The following is an 18,847-nucleotide window of genomic DNA, read 5'->3' on the forward strand; positions in this document are numbered from 1 at the left end:
CCTTCCCTTCCCTTCCCTTTCTCTTTTTTTTCCTTCCCTTTGTGCCTGTGCCAGAGCGATGCTCTTCTGCTTCTGGCTGTCCAGGCTGGGCTTTTTGTGCCTTCGTGTCTCATTCAAGCCTTACTCATATCTCACGACTCAGTACAGAATATTAGCTCTTTTCCTCTGGTAGAAGTGCTCCTCTTATAGCTGTTAACTTAACTGTCCGTGTCTGAAATGTATAATATCATCTCTGTAAACCATTTTGATCATTAAATCTCCACCACAGGCTGCCACGTTGATCAAAACCTTAAAGATGATCAAAACCTTATAGTTGATGATCCACCTCTCTGACATTTCTTAGAGATGTAGTGGTCTTAAAATTGCTTGCACAGAATCGGTATGACTGTGGGAGCTGGAGAAGAGGTGGAAAGAGGTGTGGAGCTTTGCTTTGCTGCAGATGGTGCAATTGGCCAACACAGCCACCTGTTCCCACATCTGTTCCCACAACACACAAGTAAGGGAGTGATTATCACTGCTGTTTGCCTTGCTTATAGCTGATCTGAAGGCCAGGTGGACTTCAAAAGGAGTTTGAACTAGAGTGTTTAACTTGTGCCTAGCAAAGCATCTTCATTTCTCTGCCACTGTGCCCTGAGACTTTGAATAACTTAAAAAAACAGCTCGCTACAATGGAAGTCAGTTTGTATGTTCTGAGAATCCAAGAACTGTTACTTGTGTGGCAAACTCCAACACCGTTATTTTCAGAAATAAGGGTAGAATGTGCATTTATTTTACTGAAAAACAGATATATTTTTCAAACATGAAAGTTGTACTTTACACTCATTGAATTGTGGTCTTAAGATGCCCTTCAGAAGTGCTGTGTTTAAAAGAATCTCCATCTTAAAAATCTATCCTCAACACAGATAGGAAATGACTTAGCTTTACAACTTGCCAAATAGCTGTGATTCTTTGAGACTACTCAATATATGTACCTGTTCAGACTGTTCTCAGGGATGTATGGGATGGTTCAGTGGGTTCCAGGTCATTATTTCAGTTTTTCTGGAAATAAAGTTTAGGAGTTTGTTGTTGACAAAACATCTATGCTGGAGTTCCTGGCAATAATGCAATGAGAGTTATGCATTAGTCGTTTCATTAATGACTAATATATGTCTTAGAGCATCAGAGAACAGGTTTTGTTCATTAGATGCCACTAGTGTGGTAATACATGTGCATAACAGCAGCTTTGTTTCCTGCATCTATCTTGAAAAGCAAAACTGTAGTTAAATTAAATTAAATTAAATTGTTGACGTTGAATCAACATTTGATAGAGTGTGAAGGGGAATATCATTCAGTTTGTGGAAAGCCATCCCTGGGAGAAGGACTGCCAAAGAGGAGGACAGTCCATTTGGCTTGGATTTTCTACCATCTCCATTGAGAAAGTAAACATAACTTTGGTGTACTTCTTACAGTCATAAAAGTGTTTAAATTGAATTTCTGTTTTTCTTCTGGAGAACCAAATTCTTGTGTCTTGTTTGTCTCAGACTGGAAAAAAAGCATCCAGTTATTGAACTGGGATGTTTAGAGGACAAAGATCATAGAACAAGGCTAGGTTTTATCTGTCTTGCCCCAAGCCCTGCACACTGCAACTAGTTGCACAAAAGGAATCCTCCAGAACAAGCTCAGGAAGCTTGCACTCAGGATTTCTTCAGCTACTACAAAAATCTTAGGGAGGCATGGAGCAACATGCCTTGTGAGCAAAAATAACTGTATATGATTATAAGGTCCTTTGCAAGGTGAAGGTCATTTCTTGTTTCCGAAGTACTCCTCTCATTTTGTTTGAATTTGTTCTTAAAATCCTTATTGAACTTTTCCAATGAATGCACACATACAAACACTAGAAAACTGTGTTGAGATCATAGAATCACAGAACCACAGAATTGTAGAGGTTGGAAGGGACTTCAAGAGATCATTGAGTCCAGCCCCTCTGCAAAGCAGGCCCCCTGCAGCAGGCTGCACAGATAGGCATCCAGGCAGGTCTTGAATATCTCTGGAGAAGGAAAACCACAACCTCCCAGGGCAGCCTGTTCCAGTGTTCTGTCACCCTTATCATAAAGAAGTTTTTCCACAAGTTCTTATAGGACCTCCTACATTCAAGTGTTTGGCCTTTACCCCTTGTCCTATCACTAAGCACCACTGAGAAGGCTCATCCGTTTGCCTCCCACCTGCCTTTAGATATTTGTAAATATGTATCAGATCCCCTTTCAGTTTTGTTTTTCCCAGATTGAGCAGACCGAGGTGACTCAGCCTTTCCTCATACAGATGTTCCAGGCCCTTTATCATCTTTGTGGCCCTCCGCTGGACACCTTCTAGGAGATCCCTGTCTGATTTGGACTGGGAAGCCCAGAACCGGACACAGATGTTTGGTGTCTGAGCATGCTCCTTAAGCAGAGATTTGGTGCTCCTACAAGCCTGGGTTGGGACAGAAACTGATTCCCAGTGCTTCTAGAGCTCATCAGGCATTCCTAGCAAATAAGATCAGAAAACACTTCCATTTCATCCTAAAAGCTCATTCGTTGTTATCACTACCATTTCAAGCTTGGAGGATGATACTTTGTCCAAGAAGGTGCTTCTCCTCCCCAGAAGCCTCTCACTTAGCCCGAGGTTTCCCTGATGGCCAGACTGAACTTAGTTCATTTTTAGTTAACCATAAAGGTGGGTTCAACACATCCTTAAGCCTCTTGAACTTCATCTCTCCCAATTCATAAGTTGGTTTATTTTCACCTCTTTCTAAGCTTTTCCAAATTAAAGTAATGTGATTTTTAATCCTCTCTTTCCTGGTATTTGCTCAGTATCTAGTACAATGGAGCCCTCAGATGCTGCCTGTGCTGCCGTGATAATTCAAGTGAAACAGAGCATTATAGAGCAACTAGTTTCTTTTTTCCACACTGCAACTGAGCAGCACTTTACCCTGGTAGTAAAAATAGACAGACAGTAAGGGTACAAAAACAAAAAGAAAAACCAGGCATAGAAAAACAGGCTCAATAAATTCTTCACTGCCTATGAAAGCTCAAAGAATTTGCTTCTAACACAAGCATGTTATTGTCAACAGCAGCATCTCTATTAGGCTTGTTCCCTTTCCTAAACATTCCTATCACTGTCATTTCTCAAGGTTGTCATATTCACAGCCTTGACAGCATAGACACTACACTGTAAGATCTGTCAGAGAGGCCAGCTGATTTTCTCCATCTTCTGACACTTGCGGGTCTTTAATATCAGGCTGTCATAACGCCAAAGAGAAAGGTGGATGCTTCCTCCTCCAGTACTGCTTCGGTGACTGCCAGCACACGCTTTAATCATTAGTCTTACACTGCTGTAAAATCCTGGCTTTTGTGCCCTTGGTGTCCCATGCTAGAAATTGCTGCTGGCAGAAACCTAGAGCAGAGTTCCAATAGTCAAATTAATTCTATACTTTCTACAAAGCTGATCTAGTTTTCTTTCTGAAACTTTCTTCTTGTGACTCTTTTTGAGAGGGGAGCTGCAGTATGTGTAAGCCTCATTCAGTGACAGGTATAGGTGAAACTCAGCTGCTTAAAATGGACCTCTCTGCACCTGGACTGTTTGTCTATAGGTCCCCTGCTACAGCAGTTGAGCACAATAGGCAGCAGTTGTTTTCTGCAGTCTGTAACTTCTTTGATCCAATATCAAGATGAAACCAAGAGAGAAGAACAAGAGCCCAAACCAGGCAGTGGTGCAGTATCCATTCTGTGCATGGAGTCAGGGCTGCCCCACAGACACAGTTCAGCACGTGCACTTGGAAAATACCATATTGTTGGTGATTGCACGGCCATTCCACTGGCCAGTACTAAATCATAGATGACATCATGACGGAATGGTTTGAGTTGGAAGGCATCTATAAGACCATCTAGCTCTGACTCCCCTGCTGGAGGCTGGGACACCTCCCACTAAACAAAGTTGATCAAAGACCTCTTCAAGGTCCTTTTGAAAGGGGGGCTCAATATCTCCTCCAGGTTAGCGTTGTCCTCAAAGTTTGCATTAACCTCCAGCCCTGCATCCAGACATTGATAGTGTCTATCAACTGTTGCGTAAAGTTTGCATGCCTCCTCTTCATGATCTCCAGTTCAATACTGGAACACCACAACCTTCTTTTCTCCAGACTGAAACAAAACCAGTTCCTTCCACCTATCTTCATAGGAGTAGACCCTCAGCCCTTGGGTTATCATAGATGCCTTCCTCTGCACTCTCTCCAAGATTTTTGCATCCCTCCTGTGTTTTACAACAGGGCACAAGTCTGATCCACACTGTCATCACCAGAACCTCTATCTCTTTCCTTGGCATGTTCTCCAGCCTCTTGTCTGTCCATCAGAGCATACAGACAGGGACGCCCCTACAAGCAAAACTCAGCACATGTTTTTGGCAAACTTCTTGTGGTTGCTGATATCCTTTGTGGTCCCCAAATTCACACCTGGTTGTCCTCAGCAGGAGCTCCTGCAGCCCCCAGAAACACCACAGCTGCAGGCACCCTGGACCACCCTGAGTGTCCTTGGCTCCTGTTTTGCAATGGCCATGAGGGCAGCAGCCATGATGATGCCACCAGACTGGCAGCCCTGTGCAGCCCTGCACTGCCCAGCGTGCACCTGCAGCCAGCACCAGGCACACAGATTCTCCCTTAGGCAAGTTCTGCTATGGAAATCACACAGCATTGGCAAGAAGTGGACACAATCTGGGAAGAGATTGCTATTTTATTCAGGTCCCAGTGCTCAGGAAACTGATTTCCAGCCTACTTGCAGGAGCAGGGGGACATCCAGCAGGGAGCTACTCAGGGGAGTACATGGGGAAGGGGAAGCAAAGCCTCGGTGAGGGCTGGTTTCATTCCAACCCAGCTTTATTTGCCTCTCAACTTAAGTTCAAACAGCCATGGCTCAGGACAGGACCAGCAATAAGTGCTACTCTGTGACATCAGTTTGGGCAGCTCCAACCAGTCCAGCCTTGGGCAGCACACGCTGGTGTCACTGAGATGACACAAGGCACCAAAGTGACATCTGAGCATCTCCCACCGGAACACCCAGGCAGTGCTGGCAGATTTCCCTTGCCGGCAGGCAGGGCGAACACTGGCTCGCTGCACAGATGGCTGCACGTGCAACCATTGATCAGTGCGAGACTGGACACATTGAAATGGAAGCTTCTGCCACTGATGTGGAGGAGCTGGTCGAGACCTCAGGCTCCTCTTCCACTGTCCCAGCAGCACAGAACCAAGCACCAGCTGGTTGTGCTGCTGGGACATCAGTAGCGGAACAACAGGATTCACAAATGTTTCCCAATGAGGAGGAGCCCAAAGGTTTACCTCTGAGTTCCTCTGAGGAAAACACTGGCCAACCCAGTGTCTTCTCACCACTCACCTTCCCACAGAAACTCTGGGTCCTGGCCGAATGTGAGCAAGTGAAGAGCGTTTGGTGGGGCCATGGAGGAAACTGCATCGTAATCGAGGAAGAACTGTTTGCAGTGGAAGTCCTGGCCAAGGAAGCGCCTGTGAGAGCATTTGGCTGCACAAGCGTGAAAAGCTTTGTTTGCCAGCTCAACCACTACGGCTTCACCAAAGTGCCACAGGACCTGGAAAGATCTCTGTCCTTTCCTGAGTTTCTGGCTGAGGAAGAAGCAACTGCTGCCCATAGGAAGGTAAGCACATCAATTGGTCCCCATACAAACAGGCTCTCACAGTAAACTCACAAAACATCACGTTTCACTCAAAGGAACTGTAGCATTACAGTGGCTGATTGGTGTGGTTTAACCCAGCAGGTGACTCAGCACCACACACTCATTTGCTTTGTTGCCCCTTCCCAGTGGGATGGGGGAGAGAAGCGGAGAAAAAAGAAGTCCTGGGTTGTGACAAAACTTTTTTACTAAGAAAGGACAATATTTTTGCCAGTGTATGTATATATGAATGTATATCGCTAGTGATGCACAAGTGATTGCTCACCATCCCTCGACACAAGACCATCTAGCTTGTGAGCAGTGTAAGAGAGCCAGATGAACTCCCATCCCCTTCCAGACTCCTTCTGTTAGATGTCATATGGCACGGAATATCTCTTTGGCTGGTTTAAGTCAGCTGTCCTAGTTCTGATCCCTCCCAACTCCTAGGTCCCTCTGCTGAGAATTGCCTGGGCTCTGTACAACCCTGCTTAGCAGCAACTACACAGTGTGCTGTCAACATTGTTTTACTCCCTGAACCAAACCATAGCATCATGCCAGCACTCTGAAGAATACAGTTCCATCCCAGCTGAAACTGAGACACCCATCAGCCTTGTTCTCAGCCACATCTGTCCTGAGCTGTGAGAAGCCCTAGTTCCTGTATCTTGCTGTCCTTCAGTCCCACACTGACAGCACCTAACTCTTCTCCTTTATCTTTCCAGTTACTTCTCTACTCCAGCCCCTTCTTCAGAAGAGATTACCCATGGCTGCTGGAGCACTGCAAGTATAGAGCAGCTACAAGAGAAGAGCTATGACTGCCCCTGCCCTGCAGGAGGGTCTGAATGAGAACACCCAGAGGAGCAGCCCAGATGCCTGGCCAACACAGGGAGTGCCTGCTGGGCCAGAGAGGAGCCTGCAGGCAGCAGAACCACAAGGCACACAGGCAGCAGCACCCATGAGGCCCCCACCAGCAAAGCACCCTAAAAATGACACCCTTCAAGTCCAAGGAGGTACTGCTCACATCCTGCCAGGCCCTGCTGCAGCCTGCCCTACACTGGAACAGTGTGAAGCTCTGCTTCACTCCATCCTGCCACCGAGCAGCATCCAGACGCTGGTTGCCACTTGCACTCCTCCATCACAGGGCACTCTGCCCTTTGGGGTTCCTACATTCACACCTGGCCGTCCTCAGCAGGAGCTCTCACAGCTCCCAGAAACACCACAGCTGTAGACTCCCTGGGCTGCCCTGGCTTTCCTTGGCTCCTGCTTTGCAATGGCCATGAGGGCAGCAGCCATGATGATGCCACCAGAATAGCAGCCCTGTGCAGCCCCGCACTGCCCAACGTGCACTTGCAGCCAGCACCAGGCTGCCCCGGCACCAGGCAGATGCAGGCCATGGGACGACTCTGTAGTGCAGGACCCTTTGCAGGCAGTGCTGCAGCAGCCCCTACTTATTTGTTCCTAGTTTGTAGCTCATAGATGTGTAGTTTTGGAAATAGCATGATGCAGTTATTACCCTTCTCAGTTCTCATGCCCCTTTGTTTATGTTTATCTATTGTTATCTTTGTTTATCTATTCACGCATTAAATATTTAAGGAAATAAAAGGTTTGAATGTTAAATCCTTTCATTTGCCTTGTTCTTTTTTAAAGTCATTCCCTTCTCAAATGGAATTTATATTTTGACTCACAACAGGCAATGGTAGCACTGCTTCTAACAACAATGGAATCCTTTTCTCTTAGCATTTTGGTCTAGATTCCTTGCTGTAGAATAAGAGACTGGGTCACATTTTCACATCTTCCAGTCTGGGAGACATGCTCCTAATCACAAAACCATAGAACGGCTTGGGTTGGAAGGGACCCTGAGGATCACAATTGTTCAACCTCCCTGCCACAGAACTAAATCAGATTGCCCAGGTCCCCATCCAAGCTGGCTTTCAGAATCTCCAGGGACAGGTCATCCACAACCTCTTTGGCCATCCTGCTCCAGCACATCACCACCCTCTCCATAAGAAACTTCCCCTTGGTATTTAATCTGGATCTCCTCTCCTTTCGTTCAGAACCAGTCCCCCTTGTCCCATCACTTACCCACGGTTGTAAAAAGTTCATTTCCCTCCGAAGTTCAGTCTCCCTCTGGATGGCTCCAATGAGGTGTCCCCATCGCCTTCTCTTCTCCAGGCTGGACAAGTCCAATTGAAGTTGCCGTCACCAGAACCCCAGCCCATTTCCTGAGGCTTCTCTCCAGCCTCCTTCCCCCTGTCTGTGGGAGGAGGCAGGACACATGGGCACGATTCAATATGTGCTCTGATCACTTGCTCCTTAAATGAGTTGGTCAGTCTACTAGCATTACTCTAGCTTGACATTGATTCTTCTGTCTGAAATTAATCCTCCCTTAACTGGAAACCATGCGTTAAGTACTTCTTACATGGCATAAAAAATGAAACCAAAAAAAATCATGTGAAGGAAGATAGGGTTGGCTGTTGTTTTCTTTTTTTTTTTTTTTAGTCAGAATTTTACACAACCTCATTTCTGTTGTCCATGGGAGATGAAGAAAATCGAACGAAACACTTTTTTTGTGAAAAGTGGCAAACTCAGCGTCATTTTCTGATTTGCTGCCTGATTGGTTCTGATGCATTTAGTTCCTTCTGATGCAAATGAGTTGTATGCAGTAATTCAAACACAGCCCTATGTATTCAAGGAACAGGAGACCTAAAGGTCTCCAGATGCATTTTGCATGCCTTTGCAGATGAAACAGCAACCCTGTGTTTAATGTCCCCAGGTTACTGTGCCAAGCTACATCACTGCCAAAGTAAGTGGTACTGAAAGGCACAGCAGCTCAACTGTGCTGTGCTTTTTTCTTCCCCTCGTCTTTCAGCAGAATATGGTCAGCAGTTTTTTTTTATTGCTAAGAGATGTGGAGAAGTGGGAGAAGGGATTGTTGCTACTGTTTTTTATCAAAGGGCTATAACAATGATAAAGGGCCTGGAAGCATCTCCTTTAAGAGTAAAGGCTGAGTAACCTGGGTCTGTTCAGCTTAGGGAAAAGAAGACTGAGAAGAGAATCGAGAAATATCTAAAGGGAGGTGGGAGGCAAATGGATGAGTCCAGGCTCTTCTAAGTGGTGTGTAGTGATAGGACAAAGAGTAATGGTCTAAAACTTGAACAGAGGATGTTCCATACTGAGATCCAAAAGAATTTCTTTACGGTAAGGTAAGGGTGATGGAGCACTGGAACAGGTTGCTCAGAGAGGTTACAGAGTCTCCTTCTCTGGAGACATTCAAGACCCATCCCATCTGTGCAATCTCTTGAGGTCCCTTCTAACACCTACGATTCTGTGGTTCTGTGAAACTGATTGATTTACCATTCAACAGAGCTTTCTATAAAGAGCTTCGTAGGCTCCTCCAGACAGTGAGCTGAAGCATCAGAAACAGAAAATAAGGCACCCCTGGGCCAAGATTAGCATGTAGGAAAGCATTACCATGACGAGAAAAGGGTTCAAACAATAATTTTTGTTAGCACTGGGCTATGTTCTCTCTTAAGAGGAAGAAGTAAATTGCTATGTTAAGATAGAAGGAATTCTCATAAATATTTTTAAAAACTACTGAATTAAGCCCTTGTTTTGACTGTAAATGAGCACTATATTAACAAGGAAAACAACATTTTACATATGATGGTAGAACTTTAAAAGAAAAAAAAAGTTTTTAATCCTGTGTTGATTTTTTTGAAATCAGCAATATTCAAGTAGCCACCATGCAGAGGAAGAAAAATCACATTCTTTCATGTTTGTGTAAGGAAACACACAAAAAGTGCAGGGGGATGAAATTTAGAAAACTTTGTCCTTTACTCCATTTTGTCCCCAATTCCATCTCAATGGCACTAACAACACGCCAGCAATAACACAAGAATCCCAACCTGTGCTCATATGAGGGTGCAGTGCTCCCTGCCTGTCTGGCCCTGTTCCTAAATGTTATTTTCTAAATGGAGGACTAATTTTGGTTTCTACAATGAAGCATGGCAACATTTTGGGTTGTGTGTAAGGAAATATTTATCTCTTTTAATATGCTTCTTCCTCTCCAAAAAACTTCTCAAGCTGCATTTGCCTTTCATCACCGAAGCAGGAAAGATGCTTTAATCTTCCATCCTTAGTTATACTTCCCTCATTTCATCTTTATAAAAGCAAAAAAAGTCCTCTTTTAGTAACAATGTTATTCAGAACTTTGTTGGGAAATTCTTTGTCCTTGGTAATCCCCCTGCTTCCTGAAAGGAAATGGGTAAATTCCCTAATTTCAAAATGTCCATGATAAAATAGCTGTGCTCAGCTCGTGGAGAGCACAAAGACAAATATATACTCCACAGTGTCGGCCCACACCCTGCAGCACCTGCAGAACAGAGGATGGAAACCAAAAAGCAGATAATTTCTCACAATAAGAAAGTTGCAGAGATCGTGCAAACAAGTTTGATGATTATTTTGTTTTACCCTCAAGAGAAATACATGGAGCATGTATGAAAGAGATTACAGAAAATTGCAGGAGTTTCTGAAGTCTCCTTCCAGAAAGCCTTCATGGTACTGAGGACTGTTAGACTCCTCTATGTTATACCAAAGGGGTTTTTGTAGATTTCATTTCTGAAGCTGTTCTTTCACACAGGGCTGTTCAATTTCTTCGGACTGAATGAACTTTTCATCAAGATCGTAAATGAATCCACAGCCCTTTTCTGGTGGTAAATGAAGAAAGTGCACAATTTTTCTAATAGCTGTAATGAATACTGAAGCACCTTAAAGGGTATGCAGCAGTGAAAATGATAGAAAAGAGAACAGCTTCTTGTTACTCATGTGGATTTCTTTACATTCAAGAGTCTGTGTTTGTGATTACTTACCCACCAGCCTCCAAAGGTATCTTGCTATTGCAGTTGTTTATCCTATACCCCGATATAAGGCCTAGTTATACATGTAACGACAATATACAAATGTTCTTTTACAAATACCTGTTAATTAAACACTTTCAACATCTTGAAAACTAGGATAAAAATTTCTGGTTTTGAAGTTTGCTCTTCTTTTCTCCAAATCTTAAACTTCTGAATTTGGCTGTATTTTATTATTTCAGTTGATACCAGACCAGTTCAGACTGTTGCTAACTGATATCAGCCGAACCAAAATAAGCTTGATTTCAACTAAAATGATCACCTTGGCAGCCTTTTGCACAGGCTTGACTGAATATGTTCAAAATAATCCATCTCAGCAGATCTTGCTTATGGGAGACACTTAGGAGCCAAAAGACTGAGCCAAGGATGGGTTCTAGATTTCAGACAAAAAAGCTAAAAATGCAACCGTAAAAAATGGAAGAAAATGAAAATGAAAAGATCCAGGTTACGTGTTTACTGACTAACTAACTATTGATAGTTTAATCTAAACAATTTTTTCGTACTGGAGATTGATGTTCTATATATTCCTGTCTTGCAACTCATCAGTTCTTTCTTTCCTCTCCTGGAAGCCTCTTCCCTCCTCTGAAGTTCCAGTGCCTGTGATCTTGCACTCGGGAAATACCAGCTGAGTCTTTTTTTTAGCATCAGTGTAAATAGCTGCATTCAGGGCTATTAAATCTTTTCAGCTTTGTTTTCACAAGCTTTATAGACATAGAAATGCTATGGCGTATTTAAACTCTGTGATCAGTTTGATTGTCCTGATCTTTTTGTTTAATAAATATACAGTGCCACTCTGCTTTGTCAGGTTGTGGGTATGTGAATGCATGTGTGTGTGAAGAAATTCAACGAGCTTCAGTGCTGAGAGCAGCATATTATTTCTTGCTCTTCTCAAAGGAAATAGCTGCGATTACAGTTCATGCACACAAGGAGTAAAGGCTCTTAATGTGTGTCAGACTTGGGATTCTCAGATTGCTGCTTTGACATCTGACACGGATAGCAATGTGTGGTGTTTTTGAATTTCTTTGGTGGACTTTGAGCAACACTTGCAGCCACAGTGACGTTCTCAGCATGCTCTTGACTGGCACCTCATTAGTAATAACTACATTCATATGGTGGACTTCACACAACCAGAAGAAAAATTACTGAAGGTAAAAACTCATCTCAAAATGTTAAACCACTATTTTTTATACTTAAACAATCTCAGACCAGACATACTTCTTACTGCATCACATGCATTGACAGATGGAATCTTCAGTTAGCCTAACGGCTTTGATTCTGAAATAGAAACAGTGATGACATGAAATAAAGTTCATTTTTTGAGGCATAAAAACCTATTAGAATTTTAGAATTCTGGATAGTGATTTGGCAATCTGGAGATGTAATGTATAGAATTGTTGTTACTACATCTTTTAAAAAAAAAAAACACCACTATTATTAACCCTGTGGTTGGATGCATGATGTTGTTAGAAAAGTTGAGATGTGAATGATTTTCCAGAGTCTACTTTGAAGTTCATTAAATTAGTAAAACTCTTTCTTTCTGACTCCTGGAAATTCATGCATCAGTTCCATGGTGCAGTTCTGGAGACTGCTTCCTCACTTATTTATGAGCTGACTGCCCTCTTTGTTTTCGCTGGCAATTGCAGCACAAAATGCACGTAAGTCTGTTTTGTTTGGTTACTCTGGGGGCCAAGATCTGCTTGCCCCCTTCTTTCATCTGGCTTTGGCAGAAAGCAAAAGTAGGCTCATGGCAATGCGGTGTTGAGCCTCTTGTTGCCAGTGTAAGCTTTTTTATTTTAAGCAGTGTTTTCTGCATTGCAATGCTGAGGCTATGTGCTGAAACAGAATGCTGCCAGCCTGAATGATGTGGTGCTCCTGTGCGCTCTTCACCCCAGCCCACTCCTCTGCACACTCACCTCTCCAGTACAAACTTTATTTCTTCGCTCTAATTTTCACATAACACTTCACCTCCAGAGTAAACCCACGAGAGGAAAAGGTAACAATCATACAACTGATGCCAGCATCTTCTCCGTGCAGCCTACTGGGCTATGGATACCCTCTACAGAGCGCTTTGCAAGGCGAGGATCTGTCCCTGAGTGCTTGTTATGCACTGCAATCCCACTGTTCATTAAAAACTTTGTGCCAGCTGAGGATGTTATTATTAGCTCTAATTGGTGTATAGCTCAGCCAGCTTCACTTGACATGAGGGTACTCATCAGTCTTCGATGCTGAAGACACTCTCTTTGAGTGTAACAGCACGTCGTGCAACTTTGCTTAGCCTCTCGCACCTGCCAGATGCATTTGCAACATCATCAAAAAGTATCTCCTAACTTTTGATCATAGTAATAATATAGTACGAGTTCCAGAAGACAAATTTGTTTTTCCCAAATAGGTTTCAGAATAATGCTGCCACTCATGATGCACACTGTACTATTTTTAAAGATCACTTTTTGGAACAAATATCTCTGGGACAGCAATCTGTGAACAGAGATCAATGTTTTACGTACTGGAACAACTTGTTTCAGCTATTCCTGTGTCTTGCCAAGAAATAGCAAAGCTAAAATGAAAATGCTAGTACAAAAATGATATCACAGAAATGATAGCATTCTCTTCTCTTGCCAAATACTCATTTCTACTTCTGCGTGCTCTTTCCTTGTGATGGTGTCCTCAACAAATCTCATTTCTTCATAACCATGAAAAAGGAGATTCAACAAGATGACATTCTTTTCTTGTCCTGCATTCATATGTGACAAAACTTTAACATAAACAATTGGGACAAAATCGTTATTTCATGAGAATTTGTGTAACATATGAAGGATGGATGCACTTCAGTGTGCATAATTACAGACCTCTTTCTGAATGATGGGCAAAATCCAGGGCTCCTTTTTTTTTTTTTTTTTTTTTTTTTTGTCTAAATATAATTGATGATGAGTTACTTAAAAATGCTTTTAATCTGTACTTTAAGTTTCAGCACATTTCTCAAGGTGACCGACTACAACTTACAGCAATGGATAACAGCAATTCCTAGAAAGCAGGCAGTGCCATTGATTTTGACCTTAGCTTTCAGTTGGCAAGCTACCAATAGCTTCTAAAAAGGCTCCAGCAAGCTGCATGAAAGTACATACTGCTGGCTTTATGGCAGCATGAGATGGCAAGATAGCCAACGTATCAGTTACGTTCTGTTGATGCAACTCATGTTGCAGCACAACTTACAGGTCTGCTTTGAAGGGTTTTGATCATCTCAGATGTAATGAACTTCATGAGCAGAGAATTTTATGTGCATCTATTATTTAGCAGTAATACCCAATTGGCAGCAGACACAAAAGATGCTGATTGATGGGTTTACAAAGAAGTGTACTAACTATAAACTGTGCCCAAAATTCCCTCTTTGGCAAGAACTGATCAAACATAAAGTAAAACAACGCAAATATCAAAGCATACTATGCAAATCTCGAACGAAAATCTAATTGAAATTTACCATGCAATGTTTGATTGTATGTATAGGCCTGGAGATTTTAGTGCAAAGCCAAACATTTATTTGTGCAGGTTTGGAGCCGTGCTTCCCATCTCAGCCTTTTTTTCCTGAGTACTGAGGAACTTATCTAGCTTACAGCTTCCAAAGATAGTGTACAGAGGCTTCTAAAGCCACCATTAATTGCAATAAGCAGATTTGCAAAATCCTTTCTCTTCTGTGCAAAGATCTTCATCAAACCTTCTATTCAAATACCTGGAAGGCTGTTTGTTGTTATCTGATATTGCTGGAAACTCCAGATGTCTTTATTGCTGTAATCAAATTCAACAAATAATAAAATGCTATCATGAACCAAAATGCAGGCATACAGATAGGATAAGGAATGTTAAAGTGACACATGGATGAGCCTTCCTTTGGGCAGTAAGGTATGCTCAAGTTATTTGATCGCAGTTGTATTGGTTTGTGGATTTTTGGCAGAGTGAGACAGGAGATAGCACTCAGCCTGTGCTGTCAGGAAGACCTCCTAGTAAGATCGTCTAACTCATTGTTGCCCCTGCATTGCTGCCTGGTTTTTATAGGTTTCTCAGATTTTAAAATACTGAGTACCCAGTTTGCTTCTGTTCTGCATTTGTGAAAATTCTAGCACAGGGAAGCCCAAGGCTTGGATTCCTACAACGTGTATCGAGGAGAAAAATGCTACAGCCCAAGGGTCAATTAAAAGCATCTACAGAGCATGCAAATTTCCCTTGCAGATTTGAGACTTTGTGAAAGAAGTTTCTGTCTAGCTTTCAGAGAATTTCTAAGGACTACACACCTTCTTTTTCGTTTTTCCTGCTTTATTTCCATTGGCTTTAGCCTTTTTCAGATACAGCAGTTGTTCATAGTAATAAGCCCTAAGAGACAAGACAGCATAATACTTTTGAAAATACAACAGATGCTTGTAATATCATTGCTCTCTCTGCAGGGATTTCTGTAAACCGATTCCCTGCCTCACTCAGCATGTTAACATCCAGGAGCAGAATATTGTTTGTAGAATTTATAATGGAGCTGGGGATTCCAAAAATTGATCCGTGGGGCCGTGGAAGTATAGAAATTCCAAACTATATGTTATCAAGCTGCCTTTTCTTTGCTGGTTCTCAAACATAACTCAGTTTGCATTTACAGACGCATTCCGAAAAAGCTTTACTCGGTGCATCCTTAGCAAGAAACTGTCAAGGAGAATGATTATCTGCCAAGTACTGACATGTTTGAGAATATTCAGTACGAGGTTTGGCGTGTTATTTGAGTGAATGATTTCTTCTGTCACCTTTGAAATATGCATCGTCACTTTGGCAGCCTCTGTGTCCAAGAAGGTGTGCAGTGCAAGGAGACATGTAAGCGAACTTGAATCAGGCAGAACAGTGTGCGTGACGAATGAGAGAAATAAGTCACTAGGAAAGCCTGGGATACCAGTAGAAGAGACAAAACATCCTCTCAGACTTGGATGAGCCGAGAAGATGGGGTTGATTTTGTTTTCTACCTTCTTTACAGATTTCTGGGGGTGCCTGATTAGAGAGAAAATATGTATGAGAAATATAAAAGCCCATGGGAAAACAAACAAACAAACAAACAAACCAACAACCCTCTAAAGTCTTGGTTTCCAACATTCAGTTCTTTTACAGCATTATTCTGTCTTCTCCATCTCCCCAGACTTTCTTTGAATGAAGTGTCACTCAGCAGTTCTCTGACAAGCTGTGTAGCTGCAATCACTGTTCTGGTCCAGAAGACCATTTCTCCCTATGAGGACTTTGGTTATAAAAAAATATTTTCGACCATAGAAAGCTTCATCAGAGCCCACAGTGTTCCTGTAACCCCACTGTCCCGCTTGAAGGCATCACAGCATCTTTCCAGTTCACCGGCTCTGCTCTGAGCCCCAACATTGTTCTTGCACAGGTCCTCTGCCTGTCTGAAGGGGCCTGTAACAAGCCTATTTGCCTTAGCAGCCGAAGGGGAAGTAAAACTGTATTTCTTCAGATACCATCTCCTGTTTTTCATGACTGTTTTTCTCTCCATTACTCACATTTCACTCCTTTTTACTATTTTTTTTTCTTACATTTGGCTTCTCCTTGTTCTTTTTCTCCAAGACAAGTATCTTCAGACCATGACTAAATGAATGAAATTAAGTGCTTTCACATGTTGTTCTTTGCTTGGTTGATTTTTTTTTTTTTAATTTAATTAAAGGCTATAGCTTCTGAAAGTGGGATAGTTTCTGTAACACTGTGCAACTTTAAATAGATGCTTCTAAGAATAATGCACGGTACTTGTTTGCTCGTCGATAGATTCTAAATATTAAATGTTATAAATTTTTACAATCCTGTCTTTGGAGAAATTCCACTCACTGCAAATGTGTACATTTCTTTCTTATTGTTTTTACTATGTCATTTAACATATACCAGAACTTTCTCCTTTTTGTACATGCAACTGCAAGTAGGTCTTTGATATGTGCAAGGATGGTGCATGAATCTAATCTAAGCCAGTTAGGTGTCCGTAAAGTGTAAAACACCATAAACCTCTGAATTTAGCTGGGGCACATTCTGTTACTTATATGTAATACTTTTGCATTGTTACTCCAAATAACATCAGTAGCAGAAGCAGTACCAGCTTCTATATTCACTTGTTAACTGCCTGCTTACTCCATCCATAAGTTAAGTACCGCATGAACCCCATTCATCATGCATTTATCTTTTTCAGACACTCTGGGCACTTTAAATCAATCCACAAACAAAACCTTCCTCCTCTGCACCTCCTCTTCCTACAGAGCCCTGGTATCCATCAAGGTTTTTCCTTGGTCCTTATTTCTGGTACTGATGAACTGTAGATATTATACAGGTTATTGTCTATAACTGCTTATCAGCCACACTCTCAAGTTCCCCATTATCTCAGTTCCAGAGTTACAAAATAATTAGGCTGTCTGTCACTGCTTTGGCCAGCTTACAATATTTAGCTGTAAGTATATGTATCCCAATGGCCTACAAATACTTCTTGTCTTCTGAAACCTGTTGTTTCTAAGGATAAATAAATTCAAAATGCTTTAGGGCATTGCAGATGAGATCCAAACTTGATGCTTGTGCTCTGATGTACCTCCCTCATGGGATGCTGGAAACTCAAGAGGAGTGGAGTAGAGAGGTGGGTGTTGGGCAACTTCTGAGTCTCAGCTTTGTCCTTATATATGATGTCTAAGCACCCTAATTTGAGAGTATGGTAATTCAACTTTCTAGAAATTTCTGGAGTGGTTCACATTTTCCCTACAAGTCCTACAACTCCCCCATCTAACCCTCTCTATATGATGCTTCTGCCCTCTGTAATTCATGAGAGGACTAATTTTTTTTCATCCTGCACCTCAACTCCTTTCCTTTCAAGTTGAGGTTATGTAGTTAGAAAAGCTAGTTCTGTATGCATGAGCATGTCCAGCAAGAAATGCTACCAACACCACTGGGTAGCAATTTGTCTTTTTGAATTATTTTTGGTAACGCCTTGAAGAATTTGCATGAATAGAAGACAGGTAGGCACTAAATGGTGATGAATGGATACCCTGGCTTGAACACTAAGCAGTAATCTCAGCCTGAGTGATGAACCTGGGGTGTTAAAACGATCCCTGCAGAACAGTAAGATGCGTGCTCCCAGAGTATCTCTTCAGCTTTGACTGATATTGCTGTGAGGGATTCATTTGCACAGAAGCTTGGTGCATGTTTAGGACCTTCTTCAGTCAACACAGGCCCATAAGTTTCAATTGAATTCTGCCCTACTAAATGAAGGCCAAGTATTTTACACCATCATCTACAGCATGTGCTGTTTGGATGAAAGAGAATTGCAATTATACACTGGCTTTTAAAAATATTTTCACTCTTGAAAGAAGCCTGATTGACAAAGTATATGAACCATTGAATTGTAAAGCAACAAATTTTATTCAGAACACTCTGAATATGCAAATTTATGGGACGGGAAGCGATATTCTTATTCCTATTTAGGATGGGTTTGATAGACAGAAATAATTCTCTTGTCACTTGTTACAGAGGAGAATTATTAATTTTGCATTGTCTGTAGAAAGGCAAAAGCCAGCAATCATGTTACAAAGTAGGTTGCATAAATTGCATGACTTTCAATGCCTCTCTCTCTATCACATCTTATGAAGAAGAAAAGATTTCTTAATGGTGCCAGGTTCCATTATAACAGCAGCGCAACATAGTTTTAATTGACACATACCATGTCTTAGGAAAATAACAGGCAAACTCCCTGACCATTCAATTACCATATAAATAAGAATGCACGTATCTCCCCTCATATCAGCATCTTCCTCTTTTTGTTGTTGATGAAAATATGTTAATGGGTAAAAGCAGCTTTTCATTTGAATAATGACTTAATGCTTCTGTGAATTTCAGATGGTGGATTAAGCCTTTTCTTTAAAAGTTTGCAATTTCCCTATAGTTTACCAGCTGTCTTTGCTCAAGGAAAAAAAAAAGAAAAAGGCAAATGAGAGGCTTCAAACCTCAGCACCTGCTTGTGTGCTGCTGTGGTTACATACATCTGTTTAGGGAAATGAAGCACTCAAGTCCTTTGCTGTCTTTTGTCCAGAAGACTATCATGTATGTGAGACAGGAAAAAGAGAAGTGACATGTGCTTTATGGTGTAGGCTAATTTTCTCCTTCACACCCAGCCAGGTAGAGCTGATTCTTTGCAGGTACATGCTTCAGGTTTACAAGATTTCCAAGCAAATGTTTTACTACTTTCTTTTGACCTTACA

At 42.0% G+C, this 18,847-nt stretch overlaps 1 protein-coding gene across 1 annotated transcript in view; it reads left to right on the forward strand.

The window, feature by feature from the left end:
• LOC122169125 (heat shock transcription factor, Y-linked-like) overlaps positions 1-7,069 on the forward strand; it is a 10,230-nt gene extending 3,161 nt beyond the window's left edge. Inside the window, exons 2-3 of the mRNA XM_042834986.1 lie at positions 5,407-5,673; positions 6,408-7,069. Coding sequence (XP_042690920.1) covers positions 5,407-5,673; positions 6,408-6,500 — 360 coding nt within the window. The 3' untranslated portion in view covers positions 6,501-7,069. The remainder of the gene's footprint in view (positions 1-5,406; positions 5,674-6,407) is intronic.
• The last annotated feature ends 11,778 nt before the right edge of the window (positions 7,070-18,847 follow it).

The sequence above is a fragment of the Centrocercus urophasianus genome, unplaced genomic scaffold (genome assembly GCF_019232065.1).
Source record: "Centrocercus urophasianus isolate 14NV4802_14NV808 unplaced genomic scaffold, USGS_Curo_1.0 seq_5, whole genome shotgun sequence".
Taxonomy (NCBI): Eukaryota; Metazoa; Chordata; class Aves; order Galliformes; family Phasianidae; genus Centrocercus; species Centrocercus urophasianus.